Source organism: Centruroides vittatus, unplaced genomic scaffold, assembly GCF_030686945.1.
Source record: "Centruroides vittatus isolate TY-2023 unplaced genomic scaffold, ASM3068694v2 contig_943, whole genome shotgun sequence".
NCBI lineage: Eukaryota > Metazoa > Arthropoda > Arachnida > Scorpiones > Buthidae > Centruroides > Centruroides vittatus.
The window spans coordinates 2,331,197-2,353,583 of NW_027122626.1; the positions used below are offsets into that span (position 1 = coordinate 2,331,197).

At 31.9% G+C, this 22,387-nt stretch overlaps 1 protein-coding gene across 1 annotated transcript; it reads right to left on the reverse strand.

Annotated features, from left to right (window-relative positions):
• Positions 1-1,491: 1,491 nt before the first annotated feature.
• On the reverse strand, positions 1,492-20,489 carry LOC136985032 (nuclear speckle splicing regulatory protein 1-like; the record flags this gene model as incomplete). Its single annotated transcript, XM_067282226.1, is given in 3 exon segments — positions 1,492-2,201; positions 10,628-10,835; positions 20,367-20,489. Coding segments are annotated over 3 exon segments (924 nt in total), but the record flags the coding sequence as incomplete, so codon positions are not given.
• Positions 20,490-22,387: the final 1,898 nt, after the last annotated feature.

Sequence of the window (22,387 nt, forward strand, 5' to 3'; positions counted from 1 at the left end):
TAGAAAAAAAATTGAACTAAAAGGCCAGAAAGTTGAAATTTTAAAAAATGGCCATTTCATTTGCAACGACCCAATAGAAGAAAAGATCGATTCCTGGACTTCTGAACTTTTGTTCCTGGTAGACTCCGTATATTTAACAAGAAAAATAATTTAGTATTTTACGTTTGGCTAACGATTTAAGAAAAATTTATGGTTAAGTATATTTTCTATTGTTCAATTATCAATATTTAAAATTAAAATTCTGTAAAATGTGTATTATTCGACATATTTAAAACAAAATTATTTGTATTTTAACCAATTAACATACTGTACGTAATAGAATACAGATATTTTATGCGAATTTTTAAATAGAAAATTCTTCCAATGAAATAATCATTACTGAAGCTTATGAAAGCAATTGGTCTGTCATTGTTTCTTAACTGTTTTCAGAAAATCGGAATAGTTTCCATCCAAATTTTCACTTACTTGTAATTAATAAATAAAAAACAGGACGAGAACTTAAATGATACCTAATAATAATATTTTATTACTTATTTTTTAAATAATTTTTAAAGACGAATTCGCCCAAAACTGGGATCACCATTTATTACTTTTGCGTTCTAGACGATACATTTCCGGCGACCGACCTTCCTTTCTAGGCTACTAGAAATAAATCCGTTTTGGGCGAATTCGTCTTTAAAAATTATTTAAAAAATAAAAGAACCATCGGACGAAGAAATTACGAATTATGAGTATAAAATATCGTCACCAGGGGGAACCTGCTTAATCTACATTTTCCAGCGCTCATTTTTTGTGGATAAAAGGCCGAAACACCCCCAAGAAGGTACAGATGGTAACAAGAAAGACGTTCGTATAACACCAGTTCCGATTTTAGAAAATTTTTGTGTTTTTTAATGACTTTTTTAACTTTTTGGCGGCTAGTAGCCTAGAAAGGAAGGTCGGTCGCCGGAAATGTATCGTCTAGAACGCAAAAGTAATAAATAGTGATCCCAGTTTTGGGCGAATTCGTCTTTAAAAATTATTTAAAAAATAAAAGAACCATCGGACGAAGAAATTACGAATTATGAGTATAAAATATCGTCACCAGGGGGAACCTGCTTAATCTACATTTTCCAGCGCTCATTTTTTGTGGATAAAAGGCCGAAACACCCCCAAGAAGGTACAGATGGTAACAAGAAAGACGTTCGTATAACACCAGTTCCGATTTTAGAAAATTTTTGTGTTTTTTAATGACTTTTTTAACTTTTTGGCGGCTAGTAGCCTAGAAAGGAAGGTCGGTCGCCGGAAATGTATCGTCTAGAACGCAAAAGTAATAAATAGTGATCCCAGTTTTGGGCGAATTCGTCTTTAAAAATTATTTAAAAAATAAAAGAACCATCGGACGAAGAAATTACGAATATTTTATTGCGTTCATAATAAATTACCTCATCGAATAAAACTAAAATTAATATTTGCTTACGATATAAAAAAAATCTTTAAGTGAAGCTACGATGATTTGGATAATAACTTTATTGGCAATACGAAGAGATCGTTTATGATCCGTGAATACAAATCCAAATATTTGTATGAATATAAGATAAAATTAATCAGTTTTGTTGACATTCAATTTCATCTATCCGAATCCGAAGAATAATCGCGACGTTTACTATGCCTGCTGGTCTTTTTTTTGTGACTGGAACTGCTGTGACTGGATTTTGACTTCTTTCTGTGATGGTGGTCATCACTACGTTTTTCATCGCTTCGATGTCTCTCTTTCCTTCGATAACTTTCGTCTTCCGAAGAAGTTGGACGTCTATGTCTATATTTAGAATCTTTGTGAAAATGCTTTGGTTTTTTTCTAGAATGTCTGTCACGGTCGCTGTCGCTATCGTCACGACGAGATCGACTTTTACGTTTAGAATGATTTTTTCGTTCCTCCTTCCTTCTTTGGTTATAGACCTCTTCCGAACTCTCAGATGAACTACTGTTACTATCACTACTGCTGCTGTTTTTCGTATCTTGTTTCAATTTTGATATTGCTTCTTTGGCACGTTTTAATTCCAACGATTGTTTATCCTCTTTTTCTTCGGAATTTCCTGTTAATCCTTCTTTTGATTCTTTTTTCGAATCGATGCTGGGAATTTGTTCTTCTCCGGTAGTTTGATTTAAAAAGTGTCTGTAAAATCCACTTAAATCCTGTTGTTTCGTTACATCCATCCTCTCTGAAATATAATATTCAAATAAATTTCATATTCAAATAAATTTCATAAAATTTATATCTTTGATTATAAATCTGTTTATTTTATAATTTTAGTCACTTTTGTGTAAATTAATCTCATTACATCCAAAATAATTTTATTTACTGAAATTTCTGATTTAGTGATTATCAATTGAATACATAGTATCTATCTTAATTTAGAGTAAACATAATTTAAAGTAGAGTAATAAGAGATTCATTCAACTCTACAATTGAATAACTAAATACTTAATCTAGTTTAAAATTCTATGACAATATAAAATGGACAGAGAAAGGCTTACAATGAAGCTCATTAGCCATTTTATGCAATATATAAAAAAATTACCCAATGAAACGTAGTGATCTTATTAGAAAGATGCACTTTCAGTTTATTATCCATCTCTCTGAAATATAAGATAACTTTCATATATTGTTTTATACTTTTATTGCCAGTTCATCTCAAGTTTATATCAGTTTTAATACTTTAGTAGTAAACACTGTTAATAAAAAGGTTAACTTTGTATTTTATTCACAGTACACTCAAACCTGTTTTTATGCGGTCTATTTCTGTGCGATTTTTTATTTGTGTGATTTGTTTTGTGTGATTTTTTGTGTGCGGTATATGAATTTCAATTAAATTGGTATACTGCACAAAAATAATTGCACAAAACACATTGCACGTATAAAAAATCGCGCAAAAAAAGACCGCAGAAAAACAGGTTTGAGTGTATTTATTATTTAATGATTTCTTCTATTTAATTCCCTTCTGTATACATCTATAAAATGTATCTTTCAAATTTTAACAGACTTAATTGTGTGTAACATTTTATTGCAAAAACCAGAATATGGACAACAAAAACTCATTATTTGTTACATACTACATTCTTATAATAATCATAAGAAAACAATCATGATCTAACCATTTCACTAAATAAATAATTTAACATTCAAAATAATTATATCCTTAAAGTAATCATATCAAACAATCTTTAATTTTGTTATTGATGAGAATATAAATTTCAATTAGTTATGAAGAGCTAGTATGCATAGCAAATGATATCCAAGGTTTTAAACAAACCACTTTTTTCTATGATGCTATTCCTTACTATGTGTAGTACTTTCTGAAGTAGCAAATAGGGAAAATGATACACAGATCTATTAACACCAGCATTGTTATCCCATTCAAATCAAGTTGATCCATGCAACATCATCTCTGTACAAAACAAATTATACCTAGATAACCAATAGAAATACTCTATACACCGTTCTTACTAAGTGGAGGATTGCAATGTGAGGGGGTGTTCCATCTTCTATAAAACATGATCAAATGAATGTGCCATTGCTGCTGCAAATGCAGAAAAACAAAACTATTCAGAACCTCTCGATATTTCCAGGAAGTTAGTTACAATAGTTAAAGTTTAATAGTTCTCAAAATAAAATAAAATAAAATCTTTAGCAAATGCAGAAATAAGTATTCATTATTTAAGTAAAAATTACCTTCCCATAAGTCTTCCACAATCATTATCTAGCTCCATTCCACAAAGAATGTCAGACCAAATGTCAACTGGGCTTCTGCATCACCAGAGAGTAGTGTGTGACTCATCGTATGTGAAGATTAAAGAAAATGCAATAATTTATGCAGTATTTTTCACACAGTTATGAAGAGCAGAGCTATGCAATCAATGTGCCATGGCACAATGCCTCCTAGAGGAGGAAAAGTGCAGAGTTTATGGAAGGCACAAACATGTTTTATTACTATTGATGTTTGTGACAAAGAATTCTAACAACCTTCAAACTTTGGCAGCCATATTTCATAGAATATGGCTGCCAAAGTGTACAGGCATTTACTAACAAAGTTGTCTTTAAACCAGTGGTTCTTAACCGGTGGTCCGTGGACCACTGGTGGTCCCTGAAAGCACCCGAAGTGGTCCGTGAAGTCATCCTAAAATTATTAAATAAATGACAACGAGTTCTGTCAGTTCAAATTTCAAATACATTTTGCTTATTTAGTGGATTTTTTTGCACAACTAAATAAATTGAACCTTCAACTGCAAGGTTCAGGAAATATGAAATTGGAAGGCACTAGCAATATATTTGCATTTGAAGATAAAATCAGTGCGTTTATCACTAAAATCGACCTATTGATCAGAAAAGTTAAACAAGAGAATTTTTCTGCATTTGATACATTGAACCCTATTATTGACAGACAGTGTGCTGAGATGCCCACCGGTGGCCGAGCGGTTCTGTTGCTAAACGCTGGAAGTTTGGTTGCGGGTTCCCGTCACATTAGGACAGGGTGGCCACGTGGAGTTTTCTGGGTTTTCCCACGTTTGTAACACCTGAATAGGGGCCAGTTTCCTTTAAAAGACCTCCCGGAAGGCATTATTCCCACGCGTAACATCGCGTCCCAGAGACGGCAACGGGAAACCTCTCTGGGTTTAACTTTCCCTAGTAAATACCTTGGCGCGTTATTAACCTTACTAACCTGCACCAGGTGTCGCCGCAGTCCGGTAACAGATATAGAAGGCACAGAGAAGAAGTGTGCTGAGATTAAAGGACAAATACAAAAGAGCATTATGTGAGATCCAGAAATTCCCCTGAATGAAAAATTTTAATAATCGTTCCTTTTATTAACTTGAGAATTTTCTTGTTAAAAACATCCTGCCTAAAGACAGTCTTGGATATAAACATCCTGTCTAAAAACAGTCCCGGACGAGAAAATATGCGTCCCCGGACAGATAACTGTCAACAACCCTTTGTTCTTAAACTGTATCCAGATCGTCTTGCAACCTAAGTTTACACTTAGCGTTCGAATTCGTCATATATTTTTGGTCCCGGGAACACCTATAACCCTGATCGCCATCCACCCTCGATCACGTAACCGATTTTCCCAGCCAAAAGCTATAAAAGCCACTCCTCCCCCCCCTCAGGGGAGTCTCTTATCATCTGCCGGACAACCCGCAATCGCAGGTTGTCACCGCTCGGACCTACCGTCCTAACGTCTCCACGCTCAGTCGCGATTGTATAAAACTGTGCCTAATTCGGATACTAATCTCCACCTCGTGGATATCCAAGTGCTAACTAACTAAGGAAATGAATTAAGAGGTATGAACTGAACTGTAAGCTCTCGCTCAAACCCTACACGACTTAGGGAATCTAGTTAGATTTGTATTGGTGTCCTTTGTTAATTTTAACAAATGTTGTTATATTTGTTAATTGGTGTCCTCTTGTCTTGAATATCGCTTTCGCCTTACCGTCGACCCCATCTCACCTCCTATCCACTCACCCGACAAGAAAAGTCCCGCCTCTAGGGACCGAACGAACTTTAGCCATCTTGATAAGTGAGTTCCGGAAAGGGAGGTACGACTTCCGCCTACTTCTCCCCGTTCTCACATATTGGTGTCAGTCAAGTGGGGTTTCTACTTTTTTCGGAACCCTGGTAGAACACCAAAAAATCACATATTGGTATCGCTTCAATTTCACAATTGAATGTAATTGTGCAAAACTTTTGCATTCCATTTGCAAAACTTGAAAAATGAATTCAATCACTATTTTCCTGACTGCAAGGACAAAGGTATTCGGAAACTGATCCGCAATCCTTTCATAGTCAATATTTCTGAGGTGTCGGATGAAACACAATAAGAGTTAATTGAAATGCAACACGATAGTAACTGCAAGGATACTTTTGAGACAGGAATTAATCTTGAAGATTTTTGGAACCAAAAAGCTATTGCTTCCTCTAAAATTCGAGAAATCGCTTTACGGTACCTAACCTTATTTTCAACCACATATTTATGCGATTCTCAGTGCTTTTGATAATTAAAAATAAACATCGAAATCAGTTGGATGCCAGTGCCGACATGTGTTTGGCTTTGAGTAGCACTGAACAAAGAATCCAGCAGTTGGTAAACACTATGCAGTTACAAAAATTGCACTAAAATAATATAATTAATGTAACATTTTCGCAAATAATATAATACTCTTGGCTCCGAATAATTTTGTACATATTTAATTCATAGAACAACCTTATAAGCACTTATATTACTGCCAAACAGCTCGTGGTCCATGGCAAGAAAAAAATTTTGATAAATGGTCCCTTATCACTAAAAGGTTAAGAACCACTGCTTTAAACAGTGAGAGTCATATTTCACAGAATCTGTACACATGTAAATTTGGCAAGTCACATGTCACAGTTTCTATCTCAATTTTTGTGAAGCAACAGACAGTGTCTCTGTAACTTGCACATACAATCAGAGAGTTGAGATCCTGAACATGTGTCTTCACAGCAGTACTGCATGATACTTTGTCCAGACTTTTCAGGTTGGTAAGAAATAAAATTGAAATAAGGAATAAGATTGATTATAACCTAAGTTCAAATATTATCACAAGTAAGAAACAGTAAATCAGTATTTTTTGGTATGTGCTTTGTAATTCTTATATTTTTGTATATTTTTACTTGTAGTATTCCACAGAATTCTGGAAAGTACATAGGTGTGCTGTACATGGGAAAAGGTTGCAAAAGTATCAGTGGAACAGTGCTACTCAAACTTTTTAGTAACAAGGCTCCCTAAATCTAATTTAACACTTTCACATTTAACCCCCGAATTTATATTCATAATTGGTTTATATGAATATATATAAGACTACATAATAAAACATTTTAAAAATTAATTAACCTAAGCTGGTTGTTAAAAATGTAAATACAGTAGAGCATTGATTATCTGAATCAATTGGGAACTGGAGTTGTTCAGAAAATTGATTTTTCGCATAACTGATTATGTACGAAAAAATATATTAACCTATCCCATGTTAAAGACATGCCAGGATTTGAAATTCGTTCAAATCCTGACATGTCTTTAAGTATCCTCTCATGGTCGCACAGTGCTGCCAGCTAACACATGCAAACCAACAAAAATAATATTGGAATAGCCCAAGACATAGCCAAAGATTGCAATGCCATAGCACTAACAAAAATTTAAAGTTGCCGAGTGAAAAGCTTTCGGTTAATCAACATTCGGTTGATTAACATTCAGATAATCGATGCTTTACTGTAAGTAATATTTATACTCTTATACACATTTTATATCAATTGATTAATTTAATAATTATTGACAATTGAAATAACCAACAAAAACATTTCATAATCACAAATGACAGTAATAAAACAATTAATTAGTGATTTAAAATTTATCTTGTATACTAGTACTTTTTTATCAATTAACAGGACTTATTATAGTGGAATTATATGTGCAGATATTTAGTCTTACAGATCAGAAATAAATTTTTTTATTTAGCTCACCTAAAAAAAATATTATTTCTGATCTGTAAGACTAAATATCTGCATCCATAATTCCACTATAATAAGTCCTGTTAATTCATAAGTACTAGTATACAAGATAAATTTTAAATTACAATAGAGTTGTGTCGACACAAAAGCATAATAATTAATTAATTAGTGCTTCTTAAACTTTTTAATGTTAAGGAAAATGATGACTTTTCATAAAAAACAAATTTTTTTTTTATTATATTGTGGTGCTTTTGTTATTATTATTGCAATGTATTTAATGCATTAAAAATTATTTAATATTTAAATGTTTAAAAATAGTGCCAACTGAGATCTCAATTATCCCTAGCTTGAGAAACATCTGATGTAGAGCACATCCAACTATTTTACAGTACTCACACAGAACCTGTTGCATTATTCACTCAGTGATTGATCTGCAACAGCAGAGGAAACATTATTTCACTTGTTGACAAATTTTAAGAGTGACCAAGGAAGAGAATACAAACTGATTTGAGGAACTGGAAATTTAGATATCCAGTTTTTGCAAATTGAATAGCCATTCTTCTGAAGGTATATGGTGTAGTTAGATCTCTCACAATTACTTATATTGTCAGAATTTCCAAAATAGAATATTACTCTTATTTTGATATACAGCTTCATAAGCATGTTGAATTAACATAATAACCGGTTAAGGTTTACCTAGGGAACCCCAACAGCCACTCTTCCAGAATCTCGATAGCATTTTCGATTAGAAATGCAAATTTTTAATTTTCATGGGCCCGAGTACACACGTTCTAACCTAACCTAACCTATTCTAATAAATTACCCAATTATTCTTTTCTTCTGTTTGCTGGAATCAGGGAACATGTTCTAACCCAGGCATGTCAAACACGCGGCCCGCGGGCCGCATGCGGCCCACCAACACTCGGGTCGCGGCCCACTGAGACTTTAAAAAAAATTTTAAATATCAAGCTTTGACGCTTGAAGTTGGAAAGTTTGAACTTTTTTGAACTGTACGATTCCCGCCCTTTTTGTGTTTGTTCCGTATTTCGTCCAACCAATTCAAATTGGTCGACGCTAGGAAAGACGGTTGGATAACGGCCAGGGCTTTGAATCTACGAACGATGATTGGTCGGCGAACATCGTACAAGAGCGTACGTCGTGGAAGACTGCTACGTGCTGATTTGTCCATCAGCGATTGCTACAATCCATATAAAAGGAAAGGTTTTGGCGCAAAAGTCAACTGTTTGCTGGAACGTCAAGGGGGACGTTTGTGCGCTCTGCCGTAAGGTGTTTCGTCTACTATTGCCGTGACAATTGAATGTATCTGAAGTATACGTTGCGAGGTGTCTTTTTGATGGATCTGTTCAGGAATAGTGACTTTCGGAACTTTGACTGTGTGAATCTACTTTGTAAACATCATAATTTTTGTGATTTGTAAATTATATTCGGGCAGGTAGATTTAATAATCTCAATTCGCTTCATTTCTGGAAGATAGAATGTGAATACACCGATCTACCATATTATATGGAAGTCCGTTGGCTTTCGAGTCATAAAGTGCTAAACCAATTCTTCAAATTGCTGGACGAAATCATAATTTTCTTGGAAACAAAAAGTTATGAATGTGCTGAATTAAAAGATGGACAAAGGATAATGGTCCTGGCTTTCTCAGTTGATATTACGAGTCATCTTAATCGACTTAATCTTAAGCTTCGAGGCAAAAATCGTGTTTTGACAACGCTATTTGATAATATTAACGCTTTCAAACAAAAATGATTACTTTGGCGAAAACAAATAGGAAAAGAAAGCTTTGAAAGCTGCCAATATCTATTGCTTAAATCACCTAAATTAAAATTTACAGAATACGCTGACTTTCTTTAATGAAAACAAAAATTCAGAAAGGTCAAGGTTAACTGATCAACATTTATCATCAATTTTAAAAATTGCATCAGTTGAATATATTCAACCAAATTTTGATGACTTCCTTTGTGAAGAAACGTTGTCAAATATCTTCTAAAAAGTAATATTAAACTGCAATTTTGTTTATTTCTTATTATAACTTTTATGTTTATAAAAATATAAAATATTTTTAAGTTTAAAAAATAGACATTTTATATTTCATATTATGTACATACGTATAATATACAATATATTGAGTCTATTAAATACATAATATAATCATTCTAAAAATCGTATTTTATTAATTTTTTGAACATTGAAAACATGCGGCCCCCGACTTATACATAATAGATCATGTGGCCCGTAATATCATATGAGTTTGACATGCCTGTTCTAACCTAACCTATTCTATTCCGTAATAAATTACCAAAATTATTGGTAATTTATTAGAATAGGTTAATTAAAACGAAAATTAAAAATTTGCATTTCTAATCATAAATGCTTTCGAGATTCTGGAAGAGTGGCTGTTGGGGTTCCCTAGGTAAACTTTAACCTAATAACCATTGCAACTTCCATTATGTGCAAGTATGGCAAGAATGTTTTGTGTTTTTTCTTTTATATTCAACAGTCATCTGAACAAACTGTACTACTACATGCAATATTATGCTTTCTCTTTCTGCCTGCAATGACAAATTCTGTCTGGTGATAATTCTTTGGAATCATCTATTCCCAAGAAATCACTTCCACATATATCACAGTATTGATTGATGATGTTTGAATGAGTTTCAACTGCTAAATACTGTATATTTGCAGATGGCTTTAGAGATATTTTAATTATGATTTTTATGTATATAATAAACTTAGAAGCATACTACATATAATAATTCTTAAGAAAATGAAACTTACTTCTACCTATATAATTATATATATAAAAAAAATAATTCAATAGTGCTTCTTAAACTTTTTAGTGTCAATAAAAATTATGACTTTTTATTCATAAGAAATAGATTTTTTTAATTATATTGTTTTATTATATTATGATGATAAATAGTTTAATTATAAAAAAATTCATATATTTTCATTTGAAATATTCATATTTTCTTAACATCAACAGAAGTGACCTTCATTTTCTTAAAATAATTACATATAAGATAGCATTTCAAATTTTCTTCAAGATGAATAAATATAAATAAAATGAATTTTAAATGGTTTTAGAATAAATACTATACCTTCTAATTCTTTTTGTCTACGTTCTCGTTCTTCTTCTTCTTGCTTTTCTAACAATTTTTTCTTATATGAAGACGTAACAAAAGCCTCCTTATCTTCAAATTCATTTCCTTCTTTTTCTCTTTCTTTCTGAATTTGTCTCTCTATTCTTCTTTCATACTCTTTTTTCCTTAATTCAGCAGCTTTCATTAGTGATCCTATATATTTAGGCTATTAAAATATAAAAAAGCATTATAAGAAATACTTCCAATTCAATTAATAATTTATTATAATGATTTAAATATTGTTCAAACTTTATTTTTATATAATTTATTATGAATACAGAAAAATAAGATTTGTAAATAAACAGGTTTCAAAACATTTTTACTATATTAATATGAGAAATTTTTATCTTAATTAAAAAATAATAATGATTATTTCATTTATTTTATAACAAATAAGCAATACAAAACATATACAAGTGAAAGAATTTATTTAGTTGTTGGAATTTTCTATATTCCTTAATTATACTGAGAAACAAAATAAAACTCGACGTCTGTTAAAGGATGATTTTTATAAAAATTAGGATAAGTCGTAAGATGATTTTTATAAAAATCTTTTACTGATTTCAAATCTACTTTCCATTTCTATTTATTGGGTCAGTTTTTAAGTAATGATCATTTCTTTCTGCCAGCAAAACATTATTTGTGATGAAAACATGACTAGTAGTAATGATTGTATATTCACCTAAAATGTAGTCTTTATAGATTTCCTGCTGCATTTAACTGCAGGAACATCTGTCTGCAGTGTCCAGCAGTAGTCATCTAATATTCTTAGACTCCATCTATTTTGGTAACAGCTTAGTCAGCTTAACAGCAGATGGTTTATAACCCCTGACGGAATCTTTTGCTGTGTTCATCACTTACAGCAACCTAAGTTACTGGGAAAGAAATCCAGATGCGAGTCCAAGAAATGAATCTTGAGAGAGACACAACATCCTGGTTGTCTGTAGTTCCACAAGAGTTTCCTTTTATAGTTATATGCCCTATGGTTACCAAGAAAATTGTTCATTTCTTAAGGGAACTGCCCACACAGTTGCCTCCGATACATTCAAGCTTTTTTAAATTCAGAAACTTTCATTAGTTCCTGTATTTGCAGACCAACAAACATGCCCTACCTGATCTTATCATGACTAACTGTAGGAAACTTAGTCTTCATAGAGTAATGATCCATAGAGTAATGGGCAAAGGTAAGTACCTTTGCCCATTACTCTATGGCTTTCACAGTTTCATCAAACCAAGTTTTATAAGTAGACAGGTGGAAAGTATATTTTTCTCCAGGAGACAAGTGGCTCATTTACTATGTTCGTCTCTCCAACAGCAAGTCAGTCTTTCTTTGGTCATTGTTGTTTGATGAATTGCAGTTTACAATCTCTAGTTGTCAACAGACACAAAAAGCAGCAGAACTTTGTGAAGCCTAGCTGTAGTCCCAAAAATAGAGCTAACACTTTTAAATCACCACAAATATGCCATCTGTGGAGATAACATTGTATGCAACTTAGGACAAGCTTCACGCTTTCATATGATTCTGTGATGTGGTGAGCAATAGAACTGATGGATATATGTTCCCATTATCATATCCAGTATGAAGTCTTTAATAGCTTAAACACGTTTTCGGCTGCGTTAATCAGCCTTCGTCAGTTAAACGAAGAATAACATCGAATCAAATTCGAATTTACAAAAAACCACGACTGCGCATAGATGGGACTATGCTACAAACAGAATAAAAGAAGAAATTAATAAACAGTAATAAATACAAGAATATGATGAGACCGTAGTAGGTTCCCTCTTCTTCTTTTTTAAGCTATTAAAGACTTTATACTGGATATGTTAAAGGTGTTGTACGTTTGATATATGTTCCCATTATGCAACAGCAATGCCTTCATACTTTTCTTGAAAGAATCTACGAAAAGTCACTGTCATGGTCCTTTTTATTTTCAAATTCAAATCTGCACACGTTACAGAAGCCATTGGGGAATGACGGTTAGAAGAGAGTCCATTAACAGCCACTCGTTTGAGTCGATGGACAATGATTGGTCAACAACGGACGGACATTGGCCGGATTTTCCCAGACTGGGGAACACTGGCGGATCGGCTTGAGCTCCATCGGGTATAAAAGGGACAACTTTTGGCAGGCTCAAAGCTTGCATTCGAACTTCCCAAAAGGTACGGATCTTGATACGTGCGGATTAGGTGCTGGATTGCTGCAAGGTGTCCTTTCGACAGACCTGTGTTGGGACTAGAATAACTTTAAAGTATTGTATGGTGTACGAGTAGAGACACACAGTGTAAACCGTTCATATTCATGTACTTTTGTTTGTGTAACTCAAGTTGAGTAATAGTTGTTGTTTTGTGTGAATAAATTAGTGGTTGTGGTTACATACAGAACTATACGTGTGAACTCATTTTGGATTGACTGTCACCATTCTCTAGATTTTACTGAATACTAAAAGTCTTCATGACAGTGTCAGCATCATAGCAGTATATTAGATAATTGGCCAGGAAAAAGTTTCAAATTCATGTTACCTTTCATTAAAAAAAAAAAAATTTTTGTATCTTTGCTTAACAAACTCCATCCTTTCAATCTAGAACCAAATAATTCAGCCCGTATTTTTGGATAAGTCGGGATCATATACAAGATCATTTAATTCTGACTGGTTGATTAGAACAGGGTCAATTAATGCAGAAAAACTAGGTCCTTTTCTTCACTAGTCGATAGCATGCTTTATCTGAAGGTGTAAGATGCTGATAAAGCATCTTACGTTTTCAGTGCAACAGGAATAGGGAGCTCTGGACCGTATAGCACTGGCCTTAAAGTTGACAGAATGTTTGGATATACAGATAAAAGGATTCAAAAGTAAAAGTCATTATGAAGTTCTATAACCAACATATTACAAGCGTTTTTGAAGTGTTTTCAGGTTATTTAAATAACGATTCTGATTAATCAAAGTGATTTATTGCACAATTACAGATAAAGAGTTTTAATCTGTTACAAATAAGTGAAGTCCAATAGAAAAATTGAGATTTGTATTCAGCACATCAGAATTATCAAGAAACAGTCATAATTGTTTATTTAACAAAATTTCTGTTGACTAATGTAATCTGCACTTTTGATATAATTCCAGTTCTTTGATTCAATATCTTTAACAAAGTTTTTCAAAGTGTAAGGTGTAAGCAATCCTTTTAGAAAAAGTATCAGTTCAAAGAAAAGTTAAGAATTAAAATATAACATAGCAAAATTGTAACACATTTTTAAAAAGTTTTTAATATATTTTTTTAACTTATCTCATTTAAATTATAATCTAATTACATGCTAATCATAAATTTGGTAAAATGCTAGTTGTCACAGAAATTTCCGCACATTTTCAATCTATGAGAACTTCAAGACAAAAGCATCAGTCAACTTTGTTTTTTCATTTTTTTTGCCTCGATTTAGTTATGCATTTATATTATAAAAGGAAAGTTGAAGGTCTTTGGACAAGAATTTATAGCTGTGAGTTCTCTGATTCCTGATTGAAAAATAAACTGGTTAGAATCAAATAGAGAAGATGATACCATTCTTCTAAACTGTTATCTAAAAAGATAAAATTTCTGAGTCCAGAAGTAATATTCCACAATCTCGTCAACTTATAAAGTCTGATTCTATGTAGATAACTCTGAAATCAAATAATTATTCCATAAATAAACTAACTTCAAAACAATGTTTTAAATTAAAATGAACAACTGAAGTGCCTTTGGCCGGTGTGCTTCTTCTCACAGTAAATCACAAACGTTTTCGAAGAAGCACACCGGCCAAAGGCACTTCAGTTGTTCATTTTAATTTAGTTTCACTCCGGTGTTTATCCTTTACTTTAACAATGTTTTAATGAAGGAAAAAACTTGTAAAATCAAGAATAAATAAATAGAAAGTCATTTTATGCTTTGAGTATTTTGAACTCAACCCAAAGATGCCTTAAAAATATGTTAGATCAAAAGCAGTTGCCTTAATAGTAAGCAAGTAGATGAATTGGTTACTATAATTACAATAATAATATAATGTGCAAGTTATTAAGCAATATTACATAATATATGTAAAAATATTAACAAAGGATATTATTAGATTACAAATTACTAATTACAAATTATGGTTACAAGTTGAAACAAGAGTCAATAGACTCAAACCTTGCTATGAAGTATTTCAACAAAATATCCATTAGTATTACCTTTGAATTATCAATTTTTAACAAGATAATGGCTTAAGCCCCTTATCTTTAGCCAAATTCTGATATTGTGTAATTGTGTGCAATTGTATGTTGTGTAATTATAATGAAGATTGTGCAAACTTATTGATTAAGAGTTGGACAAATCCAGTGGTGATGATAGTGATGATCAATTTTCTCATATTATCTTCCTAAACTGGTGGAAAATAAAATCCCAACACCAAGGAAAAATTAGTTTAGATGAACAAAATTCAGGCAAAGCATTTGTCTAGGTAACAAATTTATTTGATTGAATTTTTAAGGTCACAGGCTAAAGTATGTGTGAGAAGATCCATTTCAAATTTGAAATGGTGGTACATTAATAACCACTGTAGTCACCATGATTTTGAATGCAAGCATGCAAGCATACATGCATTGTGTCATACAGGTGCCGTATGTCATTTTGCGGGATGGAGTTCCATGACTGTTTCACTTGGTCAGTCAAATCAGCAACAGTTAATGCTGGTTGTTGGTGAAGCTGAATTTGTTGTCCAATAATGTCCCATACATGCTTGATGAGAGTAAGCTCTGGTGATCTCACTGGCCAAGGCAACTCTGTCGACACTCTGTAGAGCACAATAGATGACAGCAACGGTACGAGGAAGATCATTAGCCTGTTGGTAAACACCCCCTTGAATATTGCTTATGAATGGCAATACAACCAGTTCAATCACCAGTCTGATGTACAAATTTGCTGTCAAAGTGCTCAGGATAATGAGAAGAGTGCTCCTGCTGTCATAGAAAATTGCTCCCCAGACCATAACTATTGGTGTAGGTCCAGTGTGTCTATGCTGCAAACAGCTTGGTTCCAAGTGCTAACATGGTCTCCTCCTAACCAACATATGGCCATCACTGGCACCAAGACAGAAACAGCTCTCATCTGAGAACACAACAGATCTCCACTCCACCCTCCAATGAGCTCTTGCTTGACACCACTGAAGTCACAGATGGCAGTGATTTGGAGTTAATGGAATAAATGCCACAGGGCGTCTGGCTCGGAACTGTCCCTCAATAACCGATTTGTTACAGTTTACTGAGTCACTCTGGAGCCAACAGAAGCTCTAATTTCTGCTGCAGATGCAGTACGATATGCCACCGCCATGCAGTGAATACGGGTCTTCCCTCTCAATAGTGGCCCATGTGCGGTAGAACCCAGGTCTTCTTGAGACAGCACCTTCCCGTGACTACAGCTACCAACAATCATGCACAGTGGATACATCCCTGCCAAGTCTTTCTGCAATAGCGTGGAAAGAAAATCCACCTTCTCATAGCCCTATTACACAGCCTTGTTCAAACTCAATAGGCTGTTGATACTGCCTTCTTTGTCTCCTTAAAGGCATTCTTGACTCAAACCTTAACTCACAACATTCAATCCAGACGATAAGTAACACTCAACAAGTTTACATCGTGTATTTATAGCAAACGTAATTTGCATGTTCATAGTGGTTCTACTCACGTCACTCTTCTTCGTCTAGCACAAAATTTGAATACATGCCATCTTTCAGATATGAAAACACAAGTTTCGTTTATCTAGCACAACTTTTTCTTGGCGTTGGGATTTTATTTTCTGCCAGTGTATGTAAAACATGCATATATAAGATTAAATACAATCCAAGCAAATTGAAAGCCATCAATTCTCAAAACTGACAGAAATATTGATTAATATCCCAGAAATAAAAAACTGTTTTCACTGTTTGCCTACCTTTAGTCAAACTTTTTATTCTCAGTAGAATATACTGTAAAATAGTAAAAATCAGCAAGCACACAGGAATGAACTGTGTCCACAGGGTTAGCAGAGTAAGTGTTAAAGATGATGTTCACATTAATCAAGTATTATCATCTAGAATAATTTTATGTATATAATATTTTGTGTAAAAATGAACTAAATTGAACTGCCTGAAAAAATTCCTTAGCAAAACATTTTCTTAAAATATTAAGATTCTCTTGTATTCAGCACATATTGTGACATTAAAATCCCCTTAAATTATACTGCTACAGAAAGCAACAAAGTTACAACATTTTCAATTTTAATTTTTAATAATAATTTTATTATAGATTAAGTGCAAATTGTTGTTGGTTACTTTAAAATTCTTGATACCTTCCTTTGTTGTACTTACTGATGAAATATATTAATTTATTAAGTTTCAAATGACATTAGGATTTTAAATTTGATTTGTCACATTGAATTTAATTTTGTAATCTGGCCAAATTTATTAATTGAAACATTCACATGTGATGAAGCAATGAGGTTAAACAAAAATACAGATACATGATGGAATCATGTATTTGTGGTGTGTATTCCATAGCCATGCTGCTGTTTCATTGCAACCTTTTCTTTAGTATCTAGTTTTATGAAGTAAATTATAATATTTTTCTACTTTAAAAGATGCATCTGTTACAATAGAGATTTCAAAACCAAAGGAAATCTTTAATCATGCTTTATTATTCAAAAAATAAACAATTTACAGACATTCTAATCCATTAAAACTTTTCTGAATGATATTGAATACGATCAAAGATACTGTGTTAATAATAATTAATTAAAATGATTTCTTTTTACAGTTCCTTAAGTTTTGCATCAGTTAATCATCACTTATAGTAATTAAATAGATGAAAATAATCAAGGAAGGTTAAAAACATTTTTTGAAACAATAACATGGATTCAAATATTTCAGTTTTCATATCATAAAATTGTAATTTAATAAATAACTACAGTGGTACCTTGGTACTCAAACAATTCTCTATTCTAACATATGTTTACGGAGAAAAAAGTTTGATACTTGACCAAACAAACACAACCTGCTGGAACAAATTCAGTTAATAACAAATATTTTTATTTTAACTAATTTTGTCATCCATAAAAAAATTTTTTATGTTAAAAATGAGTAATTAATTTAAAAATAAAATGAAACCCTAGAATTGCCTATCTTTATCAGACAAAATTGTACTTGATCTCTCTCTCTCTCTCTCTTTTTTTTTTTTTTTTTACTTTTGCTTGTGGATGGATAATCTCTGGTTTAGAGTAACCAATTAAAAACAATTATTCAAATGATCAATCAGAGGCCATATTTTATGAAAATGGTCATGGTTTGTATCATCTTGTGGTAAATGTTTTTCATTATTATTAAAATGTAAAACTTCTTAAAGTTTTTCAAAAACTGATTTAAAGGCATTGTGTCTGTAATATGTTGAAATCCATATTTTCTTCACCAGTATCATCTTATATTAAAATAATATTGTACTGACATAAATATAATACCAATAAAATTTTCAATTTCTAATGCACTAATATTTATGGGACAATTTATATTTTTTTGCAATGAGTATAGGTTTGTTTCAGAAACAATTTTTTTCACCAATTCTTCTGTAAAGAAATATGAAAACAATCTGTATTGTGTTTTCAGAGCTAAAGTTTCAGAACCTTTGAATGTAGTTTGAGATTCATTTAATATCAAAGATTTTTCCCCCCAAACTAAGTTACATCATACTAATTGCTTTTTTCAGTTTGATGCATGTGATACTTAAGTTGATGACGAAGCATTAGTGAAAATATCAGTCACACTGCCACTCCCAGAATTACATTCTGCAACATCTTTATTTCTATCATCATCATTAATATTTCTTTTGGCATTACTTCAGGCCCATCCAAACCTGCTAATGTATTTGCACTAAATTCATCATTGCTTGAATCTGAAACATCATATGCAACTTTAGAAATATAACCATCACTAAACACTTCCTCAAAATATGCTTCATGATCTTTATCTAGTATTAGATGACTCATTTTATACTACCGTATATACTCGAGTAATAGTCGATCACATGTAAAAGATGTCCTCATAATTTTGGCCAAAAATCTAAAATTTTTAATAAACCCCCTGTAAAGGTCAACCGTAATATTTCATGGACAACAGATCAACATTTGTCAAAATTTTTTCATTAAAAAAAAAAATATGAAAATTAAATATCAAAATTCATGTAATTCCAGTTTCATATTTTTAAAAGAACTATTACAGAAAATGGACTTCTTTTTTCTGCAACTTTTACTATCAGATCTGAAGTATGGAAGTTGATTAGAATTTAAATCACTTTTAAAGTCACTTTGATCCTCTAGGCATGACAAATTACTGCATTGCTTCCGAGATGGAAGAATATCCTGTGTTATTAAACAATGAATAGCTACATCTTCACTTGTAAAGAAATCTCTTGATTATTTTATTTTCATGTAAATACAAAAATCTTTAAAATTTTGCTTTCCTATAGAAAACAAGTCATCTTAGGGGACCAGTATTCTACAGATGTGCCAAATCGGTAATATTACTTTAATTCATTGCGTTTTTGTTTATATTTATTTAGACATCAGTTGGGCTTCTGCTACTGATTCAGTACTTTGGATTCTAGCTTGAATTTCAGCCCCTCAAAAGTAGTATAGTCAACCTCATAAATTTGACCTTAAAAAAAGTGTCTAAAAAATTTGAATTTTACATGAGTATAGATGGTAATCTGAATTTACATAAAAATAATATATCTTTGTATGCATCATATGAAAAATAAGTTGTTCTTAGAAGTATCTACTAAACATTATAAAATGCTGCATTAAACTAGTTATATAATATAATTAATCTACTTTAAAAGTTGTTAACTAAGTTTATTAATTAGCATACGTATCCTCCTAACAAAAAAGTTACTTTAAAAATTTGGACAATTGTCCTAGTATAAGTACTACTAGATATGAAGATATGCACAACATTGTAATACTGCAAAAAATGAAAAACCTGAAATTAATTCAATAATTTTAAAGTTTTTTATATCAACTATATAAAACTATTACAAAACTAACCTTTCTAATTATAAAAATAATTTTAGTTTCGATCAAAACTTTGATATAAACTAATCGAACTTCAAAACAAATTGAGGCAATAATCAACATGATGTACTAGAATATTCTATAATTAGGTGCCTCCTAGCACACAAAATTGACAATAATAAAATCTCTGAAATGTTGCCTATCTACAATGCTGTACTTTGGAACATTTTAGCAAGTAAATGTGAAATTATAGCAACTTAAACTATTTGTTGTATATCTGCAATCTTATGCATTTATGCACTAACTGGCTGAAAGAACTAGCAATGAAAGTCTATGATGAAGGAATCCAAAAATAGTGTCATGCTGTCGCAAATGCTTGAATTATAATTTAAGTACTTGTCACAGAACACTTAAGTAATCAGTGCAAGACCAAATGTTCACTTATTTTTCTACAATGACCACAATAACCACTTATTTTTCTACATAGTGGTGACTATGTAGAAAACTAACTGGTCTTATATTGATTACTTAATAAAACTTTTTTTTTATCATCACTGTTTTCATTTCCATTTTTATAACCAAATGTTCTTTACTTTCTTGACACTTCTCATATAGATTAAAAATTTGTAATAATAAAATATTTAAGTAATAAAATTACTTTTCTATCCTTAATGATGATTTCTCTTTTTTCTGCATTTTTACTTTTCATATCATCATAAATACTATCGTACTCGTAAATAGTAGGATCTTCTTCTAATAGTTTTTGTATCTCCATATGTGTCTGCAAAAATACAATGATTACATTAATATAATTATTAACGTATTTTATTATATTGTTTAAATAATTAAATTTTATTTTACATAAAAAAACATTTTAATCTAAACTTTGCATTTTATCAAAAGAAACCATAGTATTCAACTACAACATCTATTAGATCAGATTATAAACTTAAAATATACATAATGCACTTAAGTACAGTAATTTTACACGATTCTATTAAAATTCAGTTCCATAAAATATTATCATTAGGTTAAGATAAACTAATTACAGTAACAAGCATATCGTAAAATCAAAACAATAATTTTCATCTCCACATGCAAAATTACTATACAAAATGCAAAAATGTTTCATATTAAACAATGTTGGTAATATTTGTCAGATTTCTTTAGTGCTAAGAAATAAATTTAATGAGTCAAAAAAACTTTAAAATACTGGTATACAAAGTTTTAAATCATCAGTAAATTAATAAATAGTACTATAACAGGCATGGGCAAATGCGGCTCTTTTTCAGTTACATGTGGCTCTTGCTGAAAGTGCTATCCTTCCCAGCCTTACCATACTATCCGCCACAACAGTAGAGAACTATGGCTCCCATACGTTTTGCAAAACCTACATTGAGTTACATGTGGCTCCCACTGAACTCTTGCTTGCCCACCTCTGTACTATAATACATCAATTTAAAATACAAAAGATAAAAACGTTAATTACTCTACAATATATTATAATCTACAAAATAACAAATTCAAAGAAAGAGAAAAAAAGCATAATCTCTTTAACATCCATGTTCATTAACAGACAATATTTAGCACATTACCATTAACATAATACAGTAGAGAGTCGTTAATCTGAACCCTGGAAATCGAAATCGCCGGTAATCCAAATGATTTTCAGTCGGACTGTGTCGTGCTGAATCGAACGTTTTTGATACTAGATTTACTTCTAAAGTATAATTTTCATGTTTTTATATTCTTCAATATATTTATTTTGTTTGTACAAAATAAAGAAATAATTTTTAACGATACAATAGCCTCGATTATTATTATAAAAATTTTCGTTAGGCTTAAAATCGACAAAAATTCAACACGAAGTGACATGCAACGGAGAAAAATTCAACATGAAGTGACACGCAACGAAGAAAAATTTGAACATCGGACAGGTTAATATATTTTTCTGTACATAATCGGTAATCCGAACAAATCACTAATCTGAACAACCCCAGTCCCCAATTGATTCGGATTAACGACTCTCTACTGTATTAACATTAGTCCAAGAAAAACTTCTTTCTGCAATTGAACATTAGAATAGGCCTATGAAGAAATTTAAGAATTAATTCTTTTGCCTCTATGTCCTTATTAAATTCTTTATTATGAGGGCTGTTCGGAAAGTTTGCGGCCTCAAATAGAACAACAAACAATGTTAAAACTTTTTTTATTTTTCAATAGAGTTTCCTTTATTAGCAATGCACTTATTCCAGCGATGTTCCAGCTTTTTTATGCCATCACAATAGGTCGATTTGTCAAGGTGTGCAAAATACTCATTCACTTCAGAGATGACTCCGTCATTTGAGTGGAATCTCTTTCCAGCCAAAAATTTTTTTAGGTTTGGAAAAAGGTGGAAGTCACTGGGCGCGAAATCAGGTGAGTACGGTGGATGTGGAACTAATTGGAAGCGAAATTCGTTTATCTTTTGTTCAGTGATTCTGGCAGAATATGCAGGTGCATTATCATGGTGGAACGGAACCCTTTTTCTTCTTCAGGTGTTGCCTTTTTTCTTCGATGTCTTTCTTAAGTTTTTCCAAAAGTTCACAGTAATAGACAGCATTGATGGTCTTTCCTCTTTCTAGGTAGTCAATAAAGATGATGCCTTTAGCATCCCAAAAAACTGAAGCTATCACTTTC